General features: G+C 48.9%; 1 protein-coding gene across 3 annotated transcripts; it reads right to left on the bottom strand.

The window, feature by feature from the left end:
• Positions 1–404: 404 nt before the first annotated feature.
• Positions 405–17,888, bottom strand: LAMP1 (lysosomal associated membrane protein 1). 3 transcript variants are annotated; one of them, XM_038570113.1, is made up of 9 exons: positions 17,637–17,888; positions 11,906–12,027; positions 9,245–9,461; positions 8,985–9,143; positions 3,549–3,736; positions 2,923–3,048; positions 2,009–2,075; positions 1,770–1,940; positions 405–1,393 (listed from the first exon to the last, which is right to left on the bottom strand). In XM_038570113.1, the coding sequence occupies exons 1-9, from the start codon at positions 17,686–17,688 to the stop codon at positions 1,254–1,256; spliced, it is 1,242 nt and encodes a 413-aa protein (XP_038426041.1). In that variant the 5' UTR covers positions 17,689–17,888; the 3' UTR covers positions 405–1,253. The 3 variants fall into 3 exon arrangements, with proteins under 3 accessions (XP_038426041.1, XP_038426042.1, XP_038426043.1); XM_038570114.1 differs by having other exon boundaries at positions 11,906–12,024; positions 17,637–17,703; XM_038570115.1 differs by lacking the exon at positions 17,637–17,888 and adding an exon at positions 17,180–17,291.
• Positions 17,889–18,032: the final 144 nt, after the last annotated feature.

The following is an 18,032-nucleotide window of genomic DNA, read 5'->3' as shown; positions in this document are numbered from 1 at the left end:
CCTGGGCCCCACTCCCAGGGAAGCCATGCTGGGGTAGGCCCTGGGTACAGGGATGCAGGCGATGCTTGGGGCTCCAGTCCCAGGGCTGCCTGGCAGGAAGGCCAGCTTCAGCCTCACTCAGCAAGGTCCATAAATCCTAGGAAGGCACAGGTCTTTGCTTAAAAAGGAGATTAAAATAAATCTTAGGCTTCAGCTCCCGTTCTGAAAGCTCTAAGCACAGTTGGCGGGGCCTCCTGCAGCCACATCCTGGAGATTAAGGCGGCCCCTCTTCAAAGTGGTGGGGCCACAGGGCTCCAAACCAAGCCCTGCAGGAGTCCACACCACCCTCCTCCTCCAAGTTACCCAGCAGACCCCTGTCTCCCCTGCTCTCCACCTCTTATGAGAGCAGACAGAAGGACGAGGTCTAGGCAAAGAAAGAAAGAGATGTTTTATTAGCATTGTTACAGCAATGCGTGACATGAAGGGTCCTCAGTGCACAGCCACCCGAGCGGCAAGCGGGTAGATCAGAGCGTGATACCCAGTATTTACACAAGTGCAGGACAGGATCACCCCGAACCTCAAACAGAAGACTGAAAATCACTTTACAAAAAGGTAAATAAAAATAACACCCATTTGTCTATTTAAAAAAAGTGCCAGCTCTCGAGTGGCAGAGCATGGAAAGACCACAGGCAGGCCCTGATGCTGTAGTACTGAGCTGTGCGCCCGGGGGGGGAGGGAGGCCGGGCCAGTCTTGGCTTCTAAAGCTTAATTTAAGTGTTCCGGATTTTCATCTTTTGGAGTACTTCTGTTTTCAGATCTTTCTCTATTAATTTCTTATGCATACCAGTCTAACACTTAGCCAGCTCTCCTCAGTCCTCAGGTCAAGACCAGGTACCTCCCACGGCGAGGCTACAAAGTTCAATCAAGAATGAAGAGGCCAAACACCAGAATCTTAAATTTGGCTTAAAAGCCAAATGATAGTGGAGCCAGTGCCCTTTTAGATAAGCATTCTTACCCTCCCACCTTAAAGTTCTACTTTGGTAAATATTAACATTTAACCATTAGCAAAATACTTAACCCAGTTAGCAAAATTAACACCGTCATTTCAAAGTTACTCTTGTGCATAGTAAATGCTGCAGGGTGAACTTCACATTGGATAAAGCAGATTTGAAATCAGTTTGCAAGAAAGTGTGCCTCCCTCAACACCAATCTAAACTCAGGAAAATGAGCAGAGGCCCCGCAGCAGCTGCTGGTCTGTGCCTCTCCCGGCTGTGCTAGATCGTCTGGTAGCCGGCATGGCTCCTCTTCCTGCCAATGAGGTAGGCGATGAGGACGATAAGGACCAGCCCTGCCAGGGCACCACCCACGGCGATGGGGATCAGCATGCTGTTCTCATCCAGCTGGCACTCCTCCACTGCAGAAACAGAGGGAGCGTACCATGCTCACACCAACTACCCCCGAACGGGCCTCCCCCTCCTCCTCATCCCTTCCCACAATCCAGCCACGAGGACAGAACAGGACGGGCTCTGATTCTAATCAACTACTGCTTGGACACAATACAGCAAACAGCAGCATTCCTAGACCATGCTTTCACAGGGGAAGATGCAGGCCAGTGCTTAATAGGACCTTTGTTCAAACGCCGCCACGGTTCACATCTGTAAGATACTGGGCCTTCCGCAGGCCAGAGGATGCAGGAAGGGGAATTTGCTCTAAATGATTATATATCCAGACAGAATCACAGCCTGCTGACCCTGCGGAGAGTCTGAAATGCTGCCCTGGGTGCTACTCACCAGACCCAAACTTGTCACCTTGCACCTGGAAAGCCTGGACCCACACTTTGATGATGTTGACAGAAAAGGCTTCTGTGACTTGCACATGCTCCCCGGCGTTACACTTGTACGAATTCCCAATGGTGGCCTGAAGTGCCCTCAGAGAGTTGTTGCCAGCCTTAAAGGTGGGGTCTGCAAAGGCACATGACAGTGAGTGCTCTGGGGCACCTGGATGGGCAGGGGAGTGGTGGCGGTCTTACCTCTGGCATCAGGAAGAGTCATATTCAACTGGATTCCTTGCAGGAAAAACCGGCTAGTACTCGCATTCTTAAAGAGAAGGAGAGAATTCTTAGCCGCTTGCCAGATTCACATGTTTACTGTCAAACCTGAAGGGTCATCTGGCAATAAGTCTGACTCCTGTATTTCTAGCTTTAGCATGAAGCTGTAGAGCATGCGGTGTGTAAAAGGCATTGCATAAATCTCAAAACCTAATTTTTAATTCCTTGCAGACTTTTTCTTACAGAATCAGACTCTGCTAAAATAGGGATGGGAAGGAGCCATGTTCCAAGAAAGCAAACTCTTTCCTAATGTTTGCTGAATTTCAGGAATAGAACTTTATTAGAAGAAACCCAACTGTTAACCAGCTCATTTGCAGTGCATACTATAAACGCTCACAGATGGCACTTTTTCTTCCCAGAGGACTTTACTAACATCACAGAGGATTCGTCCCAGACAGGTGTAAGGAAGAGAAGACCCAGGCCCCAGAGACGCTGCCCCTCAGGAAGGACCCAGAGCCGCTGCCGACAGTGCATGAGGCGGGAGGCTGAGCTGAGCACAGCTGCACCGGCCCCAGGCGTTCCCCCACATCTGGTGCATAAAGGAACCAGCCGAGGCATTCCTTCAGGGAAAGAGGATGGGAGGGCTGAGGGTTTAAAACACCAGCAAACAAGGAAGACACAGAAAGCAGACCCCCCCTCCTCAGAAGGCAGAGCTGTAGGTCTTGGCACCTCAATCTGATTTTGACTGCGGCCGGCACACAGTGCCCTCAGCTCCACCACCGCTGTGCAGCAGACATGTGTGAACAAACAGGAGGAAGAGCCACAGTGAGTGGCAGGCTGAGATGCCAGCAGCTCCCACACTGAAGCCCCCGGAGTACAAACATGGAGCCTCTCACCATCCCAAACTGGAAGGCCAGGAGAGTGACACTCTCGCTGCGGAGCTCCAGGGTCACCAGCTGGGCGCCACAGCTCCCTCCGGCGGTGGTCTTATTCGGGTTGATGCTGACCACTTTCACCACAGTCTAAGTAGGGAAAGAAAACAAGTTATCATGCCCTGTCACACCCCAGGTCGTCTATAGTCTGGAGAAAAAGTAATCTTAAAACAGGAACTTCAAGGCCACAATCATTTTAACCAGAAGCAGAAGGGAAGGTCCACACACACTGCACACCCATCACACTCAAGTTCCCCGCACAGCCCTGAGACGTGCGTGGTCCCTGGTAGGTGGCAGTACTTCAAAGGAAAAGCATAAAATGTTGGAATGGTGTATGTTTAAAGCAAAGTGTAATGTTCTTCGGGGGGGGGAGGGGCGGGTCAGTAAACTCGCCCTTTAGAGTTCTGGCTTTTCAGACCACCCTGCAGCTCCTTGATTCTGTCTCGGAGAAAAGCCGCCCTGGTGTGCAGACAGATGGGTATAGCTGTATGCCAGGGGCTCATCATGGAACAGCACCACCACCACCACTACCGCGCTTGTGGGCCAACACCCCTACCACAGAAGGAAGGGTCCCTGGAGGCGGAGCCTACCGTGTTGTCCTTCTTCTTGTAGGTGACATTCAGCTGCAGCCCCATGCTGGCCAGCAGGCAGGTCCCGTTGGCACCACTCACGTTGTACTTGTGCACAGAGGGGCTCTCGGGCGCTGGGGATGGTGAAGGGTGGGGAGGTGGTGGCGGCGCTGTTGTTGGGAAAGGCCCATCTTGCTCACAACGCGTCTCTGGATGGACAAGTGGGGAGAGAGACAAAGTGAGTCCTCAAACCACCAGGAGCTATGACAACCCCCGCAGACTCAGCTAGCCCCACGTGCAGAATGTGACTTCTCAGTCTGCATGGTTGGATGACAGGTGGCTACCCCACTCTGGAAGTACAAGACAGGTAGGCACCGCTGTCCCACAGGTGGTCTCCACTCCTGCCCCTGCACCACAGCTCTGACTGGATGCTCTTCCAGCTCAGCATTTCTGCAACCCTGCCTTCACAGATCCATCCCCTTCTGTCTGCATGACAAACCTTCCTTCGTACTTGGAAGTAAAAAAAAACTTTAACTGTCACCTGCTGCTTGGACAGGCAGCCACACACCACTGCAAACGGCAACAATTCAAACCAGTTCTCTGTGTGGCTGTATACTGGGTCTGGTGCTGGAGGTCTCACAGGCTCAGGAGGGACAGCCAGCCCCAGACACACACACTATGACAAAGCTAGTGCCGTCAGCATGGTACCTATGGGAGAGTAGCCCAGGAGGCCTTTAAAGGTAGGAGCATCAGGTGGGTCCCTGCGAGACAAGACCAGAGCTGAGTCCAGGTGCATGAGTGAGCAAGCTGCTGTGGGTTATGTGAAGCAAGATGGGGTGAAGGCACCTACAGGCAGGCACCCTCATGTGGGAAGAAGGTCCAGTACGTGTGAGTGAAGACCCCGGGGAAGGAGGCCAGATGGTGGCCCCAGAGGATATATGCTCAGGAGGTTAAATGGGATGCAGGCTCTCAGAATTTATTCCAGTATGAATTGTTTCCAACAAAAACTTACATTTAAAAATCAAGGCAGACCGAACTAAAAGCAAAAAAATGAATGTTCTCTACAGGTCAAGATACAGGACAGATAGCTGCCTTCTAGGAAGATTCCTTGACATTCGAAAACACCCAGATCCACCACAGCACTTCCAGGAACCACCATCCCCAAACTAAGTTGTTTTACCACCCTGTTTCTGTGGGTAATCAGTAAGTTAGAACAGCATTTATACAATTTCCATCAAATTCCCACCCTGTCCCCATTTCTGCTGGGCTGAGCCATGGGAGCAGGCCCACCACACCCTGGGCCACAGTGCCTGCCAGGAAGCTGCTATATAACTGCCGGATTAGTTCCTGCTCCAAGCTCAAAGGAAGCTTTGTCACTTCCTCCTCCATATCCCATCTACCTGGGTAGGGGGTCAAGGTGGGGAGAAAAAGAAAAGTTCACCCTACGTAGAAGTAATTCCACACACTTTCTGTAATGTTCACTCACACAGCCTGCCTTCACATAATGCTATCCTCTACAGTCAAATGCCTTTCTAGACAGAAGATAAAGATGGAAAAAAGCATGATAGCGTGGGTGTAACCTTGGGCTTCCAGTGACCACATGGCTCACCCTTCCCCTGGAGCTAAAGCTGCAGGCTAATGTTACAGCTGCCATTTAGAATAGCCTGATCATTACTTCACAAACTGTTACAGGACACAGTTCAACGCGCAAAACAACGAGAACAGGTGACCTCAAAATGCTGATCTAGATGGGCACACAGCACGCATGGGTGAGGGGGGAGAGTAACCTACACAAATCTGACCAGCAACTACACACAATCTACAGTTTTCATATAACAGGCTGCAAAGCGTCAGCCTTAGAGCACAATGTACGGTCAGAACTGTGGAAATCTGCACAGACCAAGCACCCTCCCCCCGCTGAACTGCAAATGCATAGTCTGCACACTAAGCACCCTGTCCCCAAGGCAGAAATGACAGTCCTACTTGCAGAGTGCTCAGCCCACAAAGAAATCATCAGTAAAATGCATACATGTGCTAAGTGCCATCCATGCATGTGAGGCTGCCTCTGGGAAGACCAGGCACCCCAGGAAAACGCAGGCTCAGCGCATCCATCCATGATTCCTCATGTGATTTTCAAAAGCTTCTGTGCCCTGAAGGCCCCAAATGGTGTGCCAGCAGCCGACCTTCAGGTAAACGTGTGCTACAGTCAGAAAGTCCCCCAAGAGAGAGGCACTTTAGTAGCAGCTCATGCTCTGCGTCACCCTGGGAGTCATCCCTAAGGCAGAGAGGCTGGCTAGCCAGGTGCTTGCTAGCCAGGGGGCTCTCCAGAAATCACACCCCAGGTTCACAGGGAGGTACCAATGGAATATACTAACAGCTGAGCTTCAACACGGTTCAGGTCGTGTCATCAACTACAGCTGACCCCTCAATAACACAGGTTCAGGAGCTGACCCCTGCCAGTCAAAAATCCATGTTAACTTCAGACTCCTCTCAAAACTTACATTAAAAACCTATTGTTGACCAGAAGCCTTACCAATAACAGCCCACTAACAGGCATCTTGTATATTATGGATATTATATAGTGTATTCTTAAAAAGAAGATAGAGAAAAAAATATATTTATGGTACTGTACTGCATTTACTGAAACACATCCACATGTAAACAGACCCACACAGCTCACACCTGTGTTGTTCAAGGATCGCTGTAGTACTTTCTGGGAACAGTGCGGCCCTTGCCCATACAGCAGACGCCCATTCTGGAGCTCCTCCCCGCCCACACAGCTGCTTGGAAAACTCCCCTATCACTGAACATGGACCCAGGCCACCAGAGGACCACATCCCAGAAAATACAGAAGACATCACAGGTGTGGGTGTGAGTGTGTGGCGGGGGAATGGGTGTGCAGGGGGAAGGGGAGCCCCTGGAGCTCAGGGTACAGATTTGTTGTTTGCCGATTTCATTTCTTAGCACTCCAGGTAAAGGCTGATCAGGGGTGACTTTGGAGGAAGTGACCCAATAGTGACAGGATCCCAAAAGCCCTATGGGGACTCCTTCCTGCCCAGCGAAGAGTATGCAGGTGTACCATGATCTCACCAAGCCTTCCAGCCTGTCACACGGGCATGCCAATTTGTATAGGACATTCTGTGCAATTCTGCATTGCCACTTAACCTCCTCTTCCCAGCAGATTCACTAAGAGAGCGCTCTTGTGTCTTTAAAAAGCAAGTTTCCTTTCCAAACCACAGACATATCAGTAGAAGCAGATTTAACATAAAATGAAAGCAAGCTTTGATGACAGGAACAACCATGGGACACAAGGGGAGGTGGAGAGTGAGGCTGAGCTTAGGGACCAAGGTTCTGGTCAACAACTCACAGAACAGAGCAAGTAGCTGCCCACGACACACTCAAAATAATCCACCCTCAGTTAACCCTCATAGGATGTGAACAGTCCTCTGATAAGGGGGGCCAGCGGCTGGGACACAGGTATAGGGAGGGACCAACCTTACGGAGGTATCTTTTCTACTTGAATCACACACATATGTCCCCCACTGGGAGTAATGCGCGGGATGCTAACAGTGAAGGGCTATGTGCATGTGGGGACAGGACTATGGGGGAATCCTGTGCCGTGTTTTTTTTTTTTTTTTTTTTTTTTTTCTGTGTCGTGTTTAACTGTGAACCTAAAACTGCTCTGAAAGATAAAATCTATTTAAATACCAAAATAATTAGCTTTCAAAGAAATTAGCCTCTCCATTGTCACATGGAATTTTAGACCAGAAGCTGGAGCCCTATGTCAGGCTCCAGCACCTTCAGTAACTCCACCAGCCGGGCACCACACCACCTGGGGAAACCCAGACAGGGAAGACCAGGTCATCTATGTCTGGGTTCAGCAGCTTTCCAAGCAGAAGACAACAAGTCATAAAGGTGAGGAGCTATATACTCCATGACCACCCTGAGGCCCAGGTGCAGAGGTCACTGTGCTGAGCTAGCAAACCAGGACGCTCATTTCCCAAGGTCCTTAGCAGTTTTTGCTTTTCCCTTCTGCTCCAGGCTGGACGGAGACTATTGGGGATGAAACCTAGCTACCCAGATACCTGCAACTGTGAGCATCAGCTCCTGCTGCATTTAGTGTGACTCTGACCACTCCCAGTCACTCCTTGCCTGAGCAGGCAAGTGTCAATGTGCACACTCAGGCCTGCTGACTGACATGCACACACACAGCTCCCCAGAAAAGGGTGGCGTAGAAAGGCCAAGTCCAGCCAGTCTCCTCGAGAGCTGCTCCAGCTCACACAGACCTACCCTTACACCCCGTACACTTGCTGCTGGACGTGTCTTTCCCAGTTACAGACGGCAAACATTTTAGACCTTGTGGCTGTGCAGGGCCTGTGCCATCTCGGCTCTGCTACGGGAGTGTGACAGCAGCCACAGAAACAGATGTATGAATGAATGTCTGCTAAAGAAACTCCATTATGGGCACTGAAACTTGACTTTCATGTAATTTTCATGTGCTGTGAAATGTTCTTTTGACTTTTCTTAACCTTAAATTGATAAAGCATAACATCCATTTTTAGCTTACTGGCCTTACAAACAGCGGAGGCGGACTAGATGGCACCTGCAGGCCAGCTTCTGGCCCTACTAAGAGCCACATGCCTCTCAGGACGCCTGTACCCAACCACACAAAATGCTAACTGGTCCATCGTGCCCCTGAGCACCAGTGACTTGGTGCAAATCAGTCACACGCCAGCAGGCACCTCTGAGTGTTCCAGACACACCACCGGGGATATGGCAAACTAAAGCTCACAAGAGCACGGCTAAACACCAAGAAGGGACAACTTCCTTGAGGTGATCATCCCCTTCACCCTTCAGGAAAAGGACGGTGATCTGTGAGCTCACTGGCAGGCTGAGAAAGTCCTAGCTGAATGACAACATTCTTTGCTACTTACTGAGCCAGGCTCTGACATAAGCACTTTGCATAAATTTCTTTTTTAATTGCAAGGACCTGCTAACACAGGCTATCATCCTTACTTTCCAAGGTAACAAGAGGCTGACCACCTTACCCAAGGCCACAGAGCGAGGAGGAGCCTGGAGCCCTCTTGTTGGATCCCAGAACCCACCAATGGAGCTGGGCTGGCAGGTGCCTCCCTGGTGGATCATGAGCCCCCAAAAGACACTCAAGGTCCTGCCACCATCTTCCCCTGGGCTTGCCAAGCTCGAAAGAGATAAATATAGGTCTTGGGGAGAAGACACTTGGTTTGAACTGGAAGAGAGCCTACCACCCTGACCTCATTGGCTTCCCAAAAAGGAATTAAAATGCTTTGCCCTTCTATCCCTTTTAAATCAGTATCTGTCCAACCTCACCTAGAGAGATCACTTTCTTTAAAGAGAAAGTTCTAAATGAGAGCTGCCAGTTCAGCTTCTCCACATCTTCCTTGGGCCTGGGCACCTGGGTCAAAGGCAGTGTCCTACCTTCCTTGCTGAAATTACTGTTGGCAAGGTACGCCTGGATCGTGACATCATGGAACGTGACAGTGACATTGTGCATGTGGATCTGGGTGTTGCTCACACATCTGTATTTTTTATTTATGTCTGCCCTGATGTCAGTTGCAGATTCCACAGTCTTGGTTTCTGTATTAAAAAAAAAAATCAATTTTTAACTTAGGTAAAAATTTTAGACACTCTCCAACTGAATTTTCTTAATTTTATAACTAGTCATTTTTGGTTCTTACCCTTGGAGCTTGCATTGGGGAAAATCTGTGTGTCAGACAAGTTATAAATAAAACTCATCAGCTGAACACTGTAACGTGTTGCATTTCTTGTGAAATTGAGGGTCAGCCCATGTCCTTTTCCAAAAGCGATCATGAGACTGGGGTCAGAAGTGTTCTCTTTACCACAAGAGCTGCTATTTAATACCACTGCATCAGACGGCAGGTCGAAGGTTACATTCTAGAACAAAGGACAACAGACCCAGTCAGGATGCAGGTCACGAAAGGGATTCAGATGTGCCAAAAAAAAAAAAGAAAGAAAGAAAGAAAGATGTGCCAAAAAAAGACCTTCAGGAAGTCAGACCTCAGCTCCTTCTCAGAACCCACCATTAGTATATTAATTTTTTAACGTACAATTGTATAAAAATACAAGGAAAATCAGTACATGTTGATACAGACTGAAAAAGTGTTAAAGGCAAAACTGACAGTTACTCAAATCATTAAACATTCTTCATTAACATAATTTTAATTTATAACATAATTAAAACTAAAGTTATCTCGGTAAACAATTCTTATCAGGCTTCAAGTGAAATGTGTATATTTGAAAAGCCATTACTAGTTGTTTGCTATAAAAATCTTTAAGGAACATGCCTTTTATGGGACAGATGGTAGCTACATGTATAGTGAGCACAGCATAACGTGTAATCTTGTCAAATCACAAAGCTATAACCTGAAAATGACATAGTTCTATTTGTCAACTGTACTTTAAAAAGTCTTTAAACAAAGAACCAGGGGCAGCCCGCGTGGCTCAGTGGTTTAGCGCCACCTTCAGCCCAGGGTGTGATCCTGAAGACCTGGGATCGAGTCCCACGTCGGGCTCCCTGCATGGAGCCTGCTTCTCCCTCTGCCTGTGTCTGTGCCTCTCTCTCTCTCTGTGTCTCTCATGAATAAGTAAATAAAATCTTAAAAAAAGAGAACCATTTGAAAAAAAATTATTTTATTTTTAAAGATTTTATTTATTCATGAGAGACAGAGAGAGAGAGAGGGGGGCAGAGACACAGGCAGAGGGAGAAGCAGGCTCCATGTGGGGTGCCTGACGTGGGACTCGATCCTGGGACTCCTGGATCACACTCTGGGCTGAAGGTGGCGCTAAACCGCTGAGCCACGCGGGCTGCCCCAAAGAACCATTTGAACTGACCACTACAAAACCACCTCAAGAGCACCAACATGACCTGAACCCACTAACGAAAACACGGAGACGGTGTACCCTAATGCTGCTCCCAAGAAATGACAGAGCTCAGGACGCCTGGGTGGCTCAGCAGTTTAGCACCTGCCTTTGGCTCAGGGCATGATCCTCGATTCCCAGGTTCAAGTCCCACATCGGGCTCCCCGCATGGAGCCTGCTTCTCCCTCTGCCTGTGTCCCTGTCTCTCTCTCTGTCTCTCATAAATAAACAAATAAAAATCTTTAGGAAAAAAAAAAATGACAGAACTCCACAAGGTGACAGAGCTATGGTGATAAAGAGTAAGGTACACAGCAGCATGTGGGTGATCCCATTTGTGGAATATAATTAACATATATCAAGAGGACATGGAAAAAAACCCCAAACACAGAAAAAGTAAAGTAGCAATGACCACAAAAGGTGTTTGGACCTATTTCTGTAACCTGAGGGCTTCTGTGGGACAACCGTCCCAGGCCTCTGCCACCTCAGGTGCAGCCACATACACCTGGAGACCAGCACACACAAGCAGATGAGCTTGTGGCACACACAAGCAGATGAGCCTGAGCACCTGGCACAAAGTCCTGAGGGCTCTGAATGCCGGACCCCACTGCTGCCCTGAGTGGTGGTAAGATGATCTAATGCTGTCAGAGGAGGTGTGGAAGGAAACATGGTAGTCTAAACAAAGAACTACAAACATTCAGTTTAGAGATTTATTCGAATCTCTCAGTGAGGGCAGCCCTGGTGGCGCAGCGGTTTAGCACCGCCTGCAGCCTAGGGCGTGATCCTGGAGACCCTGGATGGAGTCCCATGTCAGGCTCCCTGCATGGTGCCTGCTTCTCCCTCTGCCTGTGTCTCTGCCCCTCTCTCTCTCTCTCTCTGTGTCTCTATGAATAAATAAATAAATAACCTTAAAAAAAATCTCTCAGTGAAATGCCCACAGATAGTTAACAAAGAAAAAAATGCAAATGCAGCTTATGTGTTAGAAGTCTACATGCAAACAGCCTTTTTTATCCTGTGGTAGTACAAGTTGTTTTAAGAAAGCTGAGAGGCATCGGAGGACAGTGCTTGCAGATGTCAGGGCAAACGGCAGACAGAAGAGATACAGTCACACGGCTGTGCCCGGAGCCTCAGAGTAAGAGACGGCCGGGGTCCCAGGAGAGGCTCTAACACATCAGGCTGCCCGCACAGGGAGGGCTGCATTGTGACCACAGAAGAAACTCGTGCAGAAGTCTGGGACAATGCTCCTACCAGACAGTGAGAGTAGATAACAGAACGATCTACACATCATGACTGCAGCTTTAGGGTACACAGGGACACAGGCAGCTGACAAGCCCAGTGGGGCACATGCATATGCATATGTGAACCCCATTACAGTGAGGTCCTTTTCCAAACATTTCAAATAATAATAAAATAAATCTTCACACACACACCACACACTGTATGAAGGACCCAGTGTTTCCTACCTTAGGACCGCTCCTGGTTTCATAGCTCGCCAAGAAGGCAGCCGAGAAGTTAGCCATGATGCAAGCCGTCCCGTTGGCATCCTTCACCACAAACACTGCTGCTGCGCCATGTACGAGGCCTGCTAACTCCAGGAAAGACAGAAATATCCAAACACATTTTTGAAAATACAACTGAATGCTTCTGTTGTCTCTAGCTGTGGCAATAATGGGTTTTATTAGGAAATACCACCTGCTTCTTAAAAGAATGAAATACAAGGATTACCAAGGCTGGGTTCCGATAGATCCTCTGTCCTGTTCCTGCTAGATACAATTCTGGAAATGTTAACTCTAAACCCACTGATCACAGTTTGCCAATCTGGTCGACAGCTCTTTAATGCTTGATGTCAGGACACTGATGGGGAAGTCACATGTCAATTTCCAGGTCATCCCTAGGCACAGGTTGCTCCACACTCAGTCCTCAGAGGACCTCTGGAAGATGTGCTAGGGTTCTGGAGGCACAACTCAACCTAAATACTGACCTTCTAGAAGCCCATGGGAGAACTGGTGGTATCTCTAAAGTTGGATTTCTTGTTACCTCTTGTGGACTGCTGGCCTGGCAAGAAAAGCCATGCACGCATGGATCTGAGCTCTTTGCCCAATTTCAGAAAGGTTTTCAAAAAACAGTGATTCGATCGAACCTGGACTTGGCTTTGTGATGTTAGGACATCAGTCAACATGTCCAGGTAGGATTGCTATATCTCAGAAGGAAGGGACAGAATGAAGCTCTCACAGGTCCCTCCAGTTTGACAGCAATGGTGGCTATTTCCTCCTTAAATTCTCAGGGTCAGTGCCATCTCTGGCTTCGTGACATCCAACAGCCCTGAGCAGGTTAGCAAATCTAATCTGACCACTGTGGTAAAGCAATAAGTAATTCTTCCAAGCCACATGTGTTAGTACAATCTTTTTTTTACCGATGGGCAAAAATAGTTGCTTTCACTAGTTCTACAGCCAAACAGCCATCAGCCAGCACCACGTACTAGAAGGTTCAGATGTGATGTGTCCTCCCCCATGTGCCGTTGCCAGTCCCCTGCACGCCCTTTAGTCATGCTCCGACCACTCTGAGTGCAAATGTGACTCGGGCCAAATGCTCAGTAGACACTCCATTAACTTTTCATTCTAAAATCCGTGTCCCTAGCAAAATAAATGACTCCCAACGAGTCCAATTCATTTTATCCTTGGAACTTTCACAAAATAAAATCTTTAAAGCCAACTACTATAAGCATAAAGCAAAAAGCAAAAAGTAGCCAGAAACCTCATATAGTTTCCCATAAGCTTCTGGTATGAGAGATACCAAAATCTATGTTCATAAACAGAAGCTGCTGCACCAGAAGGAAGCAAACTAGGGCAAGTAAGAAACCTGTGTAGTTGTTTTGCTTTGCAAAATTTTAACCTATACCCCAAAATATTCAGGCAAGACTACACCTTAGGCAACTCTGATAAATGAATTTCCATTATAAAACCTACAAAAAATTCCACACTTTGTTTCTGACTCATTAAAGGTTTTTTAAAAAAAAAAAACAGACAAATCATCCTCATGCCTTCAGGGAGGGACAAGTTAAGTGTACCAGGGGTCCAGAGAGATGCCAGCAAGGCCAAAGCATGTTCAGCAGGCAGAAGCACGTGTGTTAAAGCATGGGCACTGCAGCCAGAGAAACACTGGACACCGACCCAGATCATGTGTACATGGGCTAGTACAGCTCCAGTCACCGGCTCTCTCAGGCCCGAGATGCCCTCATATGGCTGTGGCCCTGGCCCGGCTGCTGCAGAGTCCTATGTGATTGCACATGCCATGGACACAGTCGGCTGCTGCCTCACATGGGAGCATGCACATCAGCTTTCACCAAGCTTCACTTCTATAAATTAGTTCCCTAAATCATTAAAACACTTTCTGCTGACTCAAAACACTTCATTAGGAAATATTTCACATTAAATAACTTTTCAAAGGCAGAATTCTTTCACTTAGTAAATATGCTGAAGATATGAGCCTTCATGCATTACAAAAACAAATTTAAAGTAAATTTTACCAGGACTAGAAACCTACAGTTATTCTGGAGAGACCCAGAAATTTTCTATTGTTATAACAAGAAACAGCCCCAGAGGCCAAATTCTGGTCAAGAGGAAGAGGTCTACAAAAGCATTAGAACGTAATATTATAAAAGAAATGTGTGTATGCTAATAGAATTTTTTTTTTTTTTTAAGACTTAAAAAAAATTGGGGATGTCTAGGTGGCTCAGTGGTTTGGCACCTGCCTTCAGCCCAGGGTGTGATCCTTGAGTCCCGGGAACAAGTCCCATGTCGGGCTCCTTGCATGAGGACTGCCCTCTGCCTGTGTCTCTGCCTCTCTCTCTCCCAGGAATGAATGAAGTCTTTTTTAAAAAAATTAAAAAGAAAAGAAAAAAATAAAAAATTAAAAAGAAAAAGATTAAAAAAAATACTCGTTTTAAAGACAGAGAGAGCACGCATGAGCAAGGTGAAGGGAGAGAGGGAAAGGGAGAAGCAGACTCCACGCTGAGCAGGGAGCCCGATGCGGGACTCCATCCCAGGACCCTGAGCCAAAAGCAGATGCTTAACCACCTGAGCCACCCAGTGGCCCCTAATGGTCTTAAGTTTTTTTTGTTTTTTTTTTTAAATTCTCTAACACTGATGATAGCTGACTAAGAAGGAAAAAACCTCTTTTTTGAATTAAAATGTTGCAGTGACTTGAGGAGTGGGTGTCCCTCTTCAAAGCGAGGCTCCCTGACCTGCTGGCAACGGCTAATCTCAAGCAGTCCTTCACACAAGCACAACCTTGATCATCTCTCCAGGGATCACGTAAAGGAGTAACTTTGGCTTATTCCTTCAACGTACTCCCACTGGTAAAAATTCCATTCTCTAGAACAAGTACAGCTGTGAGAAACATGCCTGGTTCTATGACAGACCCCTCCATCCCTTAGTAGTTGTGTGACCTCGGGCCAGTAGATATCGCTGCCCTCAGTTTAGGTGCCTATGAACTGGAACAAGTGTGCTGACGCCCTGGGGCTATTAGAGGATCAAATGAGCCAGTGCAGAACACTCAGTACACGGCACTAGCACTGGCTTTAATACTCGCTGATATTTTTTTTTAAGATTTTATTTATTTATTCATGAGAGAGAGGGAAGGGTGGGGAAGAGACACAGGCAGAGGGAGAAGCAAGCTCCCCATAGGGAGCCTGATGCAGGACTCGATCCCCAGACCCTGGATCACGACCTGAGCCAAAGGAAGACGCTCAACCACTGAGCCACCCAGGTGCCCTGATCATGTTACTTTAAATAGAGCTGTTCAGACCTCACCTACCAAGTTCATCACTGAATCCTCAGTACCTGACACAAAACATCAAGTATTTTAACAAGCACTTGCTATGTGCCAGGTCCTGCTCCAAGCACTTTGTAGTTAACTAAATTATCATGACGACCTCCACAGGTCAATGCTATTATGATTCCTTTGTGCAGCTGTGGAGACGAAGGGACGGACAGGAATGTTAACTTGCTCAAGGTCACAAAGCCAGTGAGTGGTGCTGAGCAATCTGGGATTGGATGACACATCTGAACCGTGCTTTCTAACACTTGCTGAGTGAGCAAACATACTTCGAATTATGAAAGACTCACTTTGAAATGAAGAGACTGCCATCTAAAGGAACGAGTCGATAAACTTCTACATTAAAATTTTTATAAGAGGGGGCTCCTGGGTGGCTCAGTCTGCCTTTGGCTCAGGTCATGATTCCAGGGTCCTGGGATCAAGTCCTGCATTGGATTCCCTGCTTGGTGTGGAGTCTGCTTCTTCCTCTCCCTCTGCTCCTTCACCTTGCTCGTGTATGCTCTCTCTCAAATAAATGAATAAAATCTTCAAAGAATTTTTTTTTTCAAAAATACTTCCTAGTTTGTCTTGGCTTCTTTTAAATCCAGTATTTTTCATCTTAAACGGTAATACATAATCATCTACGAAAATTTAAAGGTAGAAGAACAACAAAAAAAGACCAAAGTTCATCCCTCACATGGAAACACAACCTTTAGAAGCAGGGCTCAGTGTGGACACTTTTAAGGAGCTGATGTATGCATATCTGATTAGGGATTGTTGCTGTCAAACTGGGCATTTACATGTACACACTGAGCACTTACTATGTATGTGCACAGGATGGGCTGTAAGATAAGGGAGGGAGACCTGTGTACAGGTTATCACGGCACAACTGAAATGATGCTCCAGTAAAAGCTCAAGCCACATATGCATGCAGTCAAGTCCCATGGATGCAGAGAAAAGGGAGCGCCTAACAACAGAAGTTCAAAATCTTGGACCCCAAATGTTTTGACCTCAAATATAGTTAAGAATTTGGGGACCAATCCAAGTAACTGACAAAGGTCCCGCAATCATGAATAATACTAAACAGAATAAAACTTTCCAAACATCCTAAGTGACAGTTCTTCATTTGGAAAGGGGAAGGAAATCATCTAGTCGACACCAGTGGTTTAAAGGGTCACATTACGCAATGACACTTAATCCTAAAGGCTGGCCAATTTCAGTTCACTCTCGCCTATGCTTTCTACCAAATAGTCCAACACAAACTAAGCTTTGAGAGTTAGCCAATTATTAATGCAGGTAAGATTAATAGTTTTCATGTTCGAAAAAATTTGTTTTTAGGAAAGATGCTTCTTGGTAAAATAAAGAATCAAAATAAACATTATTTTTAAAAGGCCTACATCCAAAAAAAAATTTTTTTTAAAGATTTTATTTATTCATGAGACACACACAGAGAGAGAGGCAGAGACACACAGGCAGAGGGAGAAGCAGGCTCCATCCCGGGTCTCCAGCATCATGCCCTGGGCCAAAGGCAGGCGCCAAACCGCTGCGCCCCCGGGGCTGCTCCCTACACCCAAATTTAAAATCTTTTCTAAAAGCTGGATTTCATCGGACTGTAAAACCTAAAAAATCCTCCCAAAGAAACGGGCATCAAAAAGCTTCCAACACGCACACTACTCCCAGCTATCACGATGCAGGAAATGAGGCCCGTTACTCCTCATTCTGAAGGCGAGTCTTAAAACCTAACCTACGAGGATCCTTTGCGAATTCTAGTGCGGACAGTGCTGCCGTCCCGACCTGACACTTGCTCGAGCCGTTGCTCCTCTAAACCATTACAGCCGCCGGGGAAGGGCAAAGCTCGGGGTTGACTGCCCGAGTTAAGGTCCCCGTCCCTCGTGGCTCCTCACGCGGTTCAAAAAGCTGACCTTACACGGGCAGGGGCAAGACAAAACCGTGGCACCCGAACCCACCCAGCGACCGGGAAACGCCGGAGCCGAGAGGCCGGGGCCGGGCGGGGATGCGCGGCGATGCGAATCCGCGCCCCTGCCTCGGGGGAGCGCCCCCCGCGCGGGGCGTCCGGGCGTCCGAGCATCCGAGCATCCGCGCAGGCCACCCGGGAGGGCGCACGCACCACGCGGCCCGAGACTGAGCCACGGCTGCCCCGAAATCCACCAACCACTGATTTTCCGACTCATCACCCAGAAGCCGGCCCAGGGGCCCGACCACGGAAGCGGCCCCCGGCTGACAGCTCGCCCCGGCGCTTCCAGCAGGGCCCGAGGGCTCCGCGCCAGACCCCGGGCGCCACCTCTGCCGCCCCGGCCCCGGCCCCGGCCCCGGCCCCGCCGCCCCGGAGCTCCCGCCCCGCCGACCCCGGCCCCTCACCGAGCAGCAGCAGGAGCAGAGGCCGCGGCCGGGCACCACCGAAGGCCGCCATGGGCGCGAGGGCTGTCGAGGCCGGAGCGGGAGCCGAGCGCGTCGGGGCGGTTTGACCGGGGGACGGCGGGCGGGCGGGCGGGCGGGCCGGGGGCTGCGTGAGGGCGAGCGTCCCGCGGTCCAGACACCCGGCCGCTGCGGCACCCGCGGCAGGAAGGAGAGCCTTCGGCCGGCGGCGCCCGTCACGTGAGGCCGCGCCGCGCCCGCGCTGTCACGTGACCCCGCGAGCCTCGCGAGAGCACAGGGCACGACGTCTCCGCCGAGGCGAGCGCTCGCCTCTCACGTGACCCGGAGGCACGTGACCGCGGGGCCACGTGACGCCGGGCGGGCTTCTCAGCCTGGGAG

Source organism: Canis lupus, chromosome 22 (assembly GCF_011100685.1).
Source record: "Canis lupus familiaris isolate Mischka breed German Shepherd chromosome 22, alternate assembly UU_Cfam_GSD_1.0, whole genome shotgun sequence".
Taxonomy (NCBI): Eukaryota; Metazoa; Chordata; class Mammalia; order Carnivora; family Canidae; genus Canis; species Canis lupus.
The sequence above is the reverse complement of the archived record's forward strand: the minus strand, read 5'-3'. Positions and strand labels throughout refer to the sequence as shown.

Coding starts and splice junctions, on each gene's coding strand:
- LAMP1 (XM_038570113.1), bottom strand. CDS start 17,688: ATGGCGGCCTTCGGTGGTGCCCGGCCGCGGCCTCTGCTCCTGCTGCTG. Junction 9,144..9,244: donor CCCCAATGCAAGCTCCAAGG/GTAAGAACCAAA, acceptor TTTTTAATACAG/AAACCAAGACTGTGGAATCT. Junction 3,737..8,984: donor CAGTAATTTCAGCAAGGAAG/GTAGGACACTGC, acceptor TTGTCCATCCAG/AGACGCGTTGTGAGCAAGAT.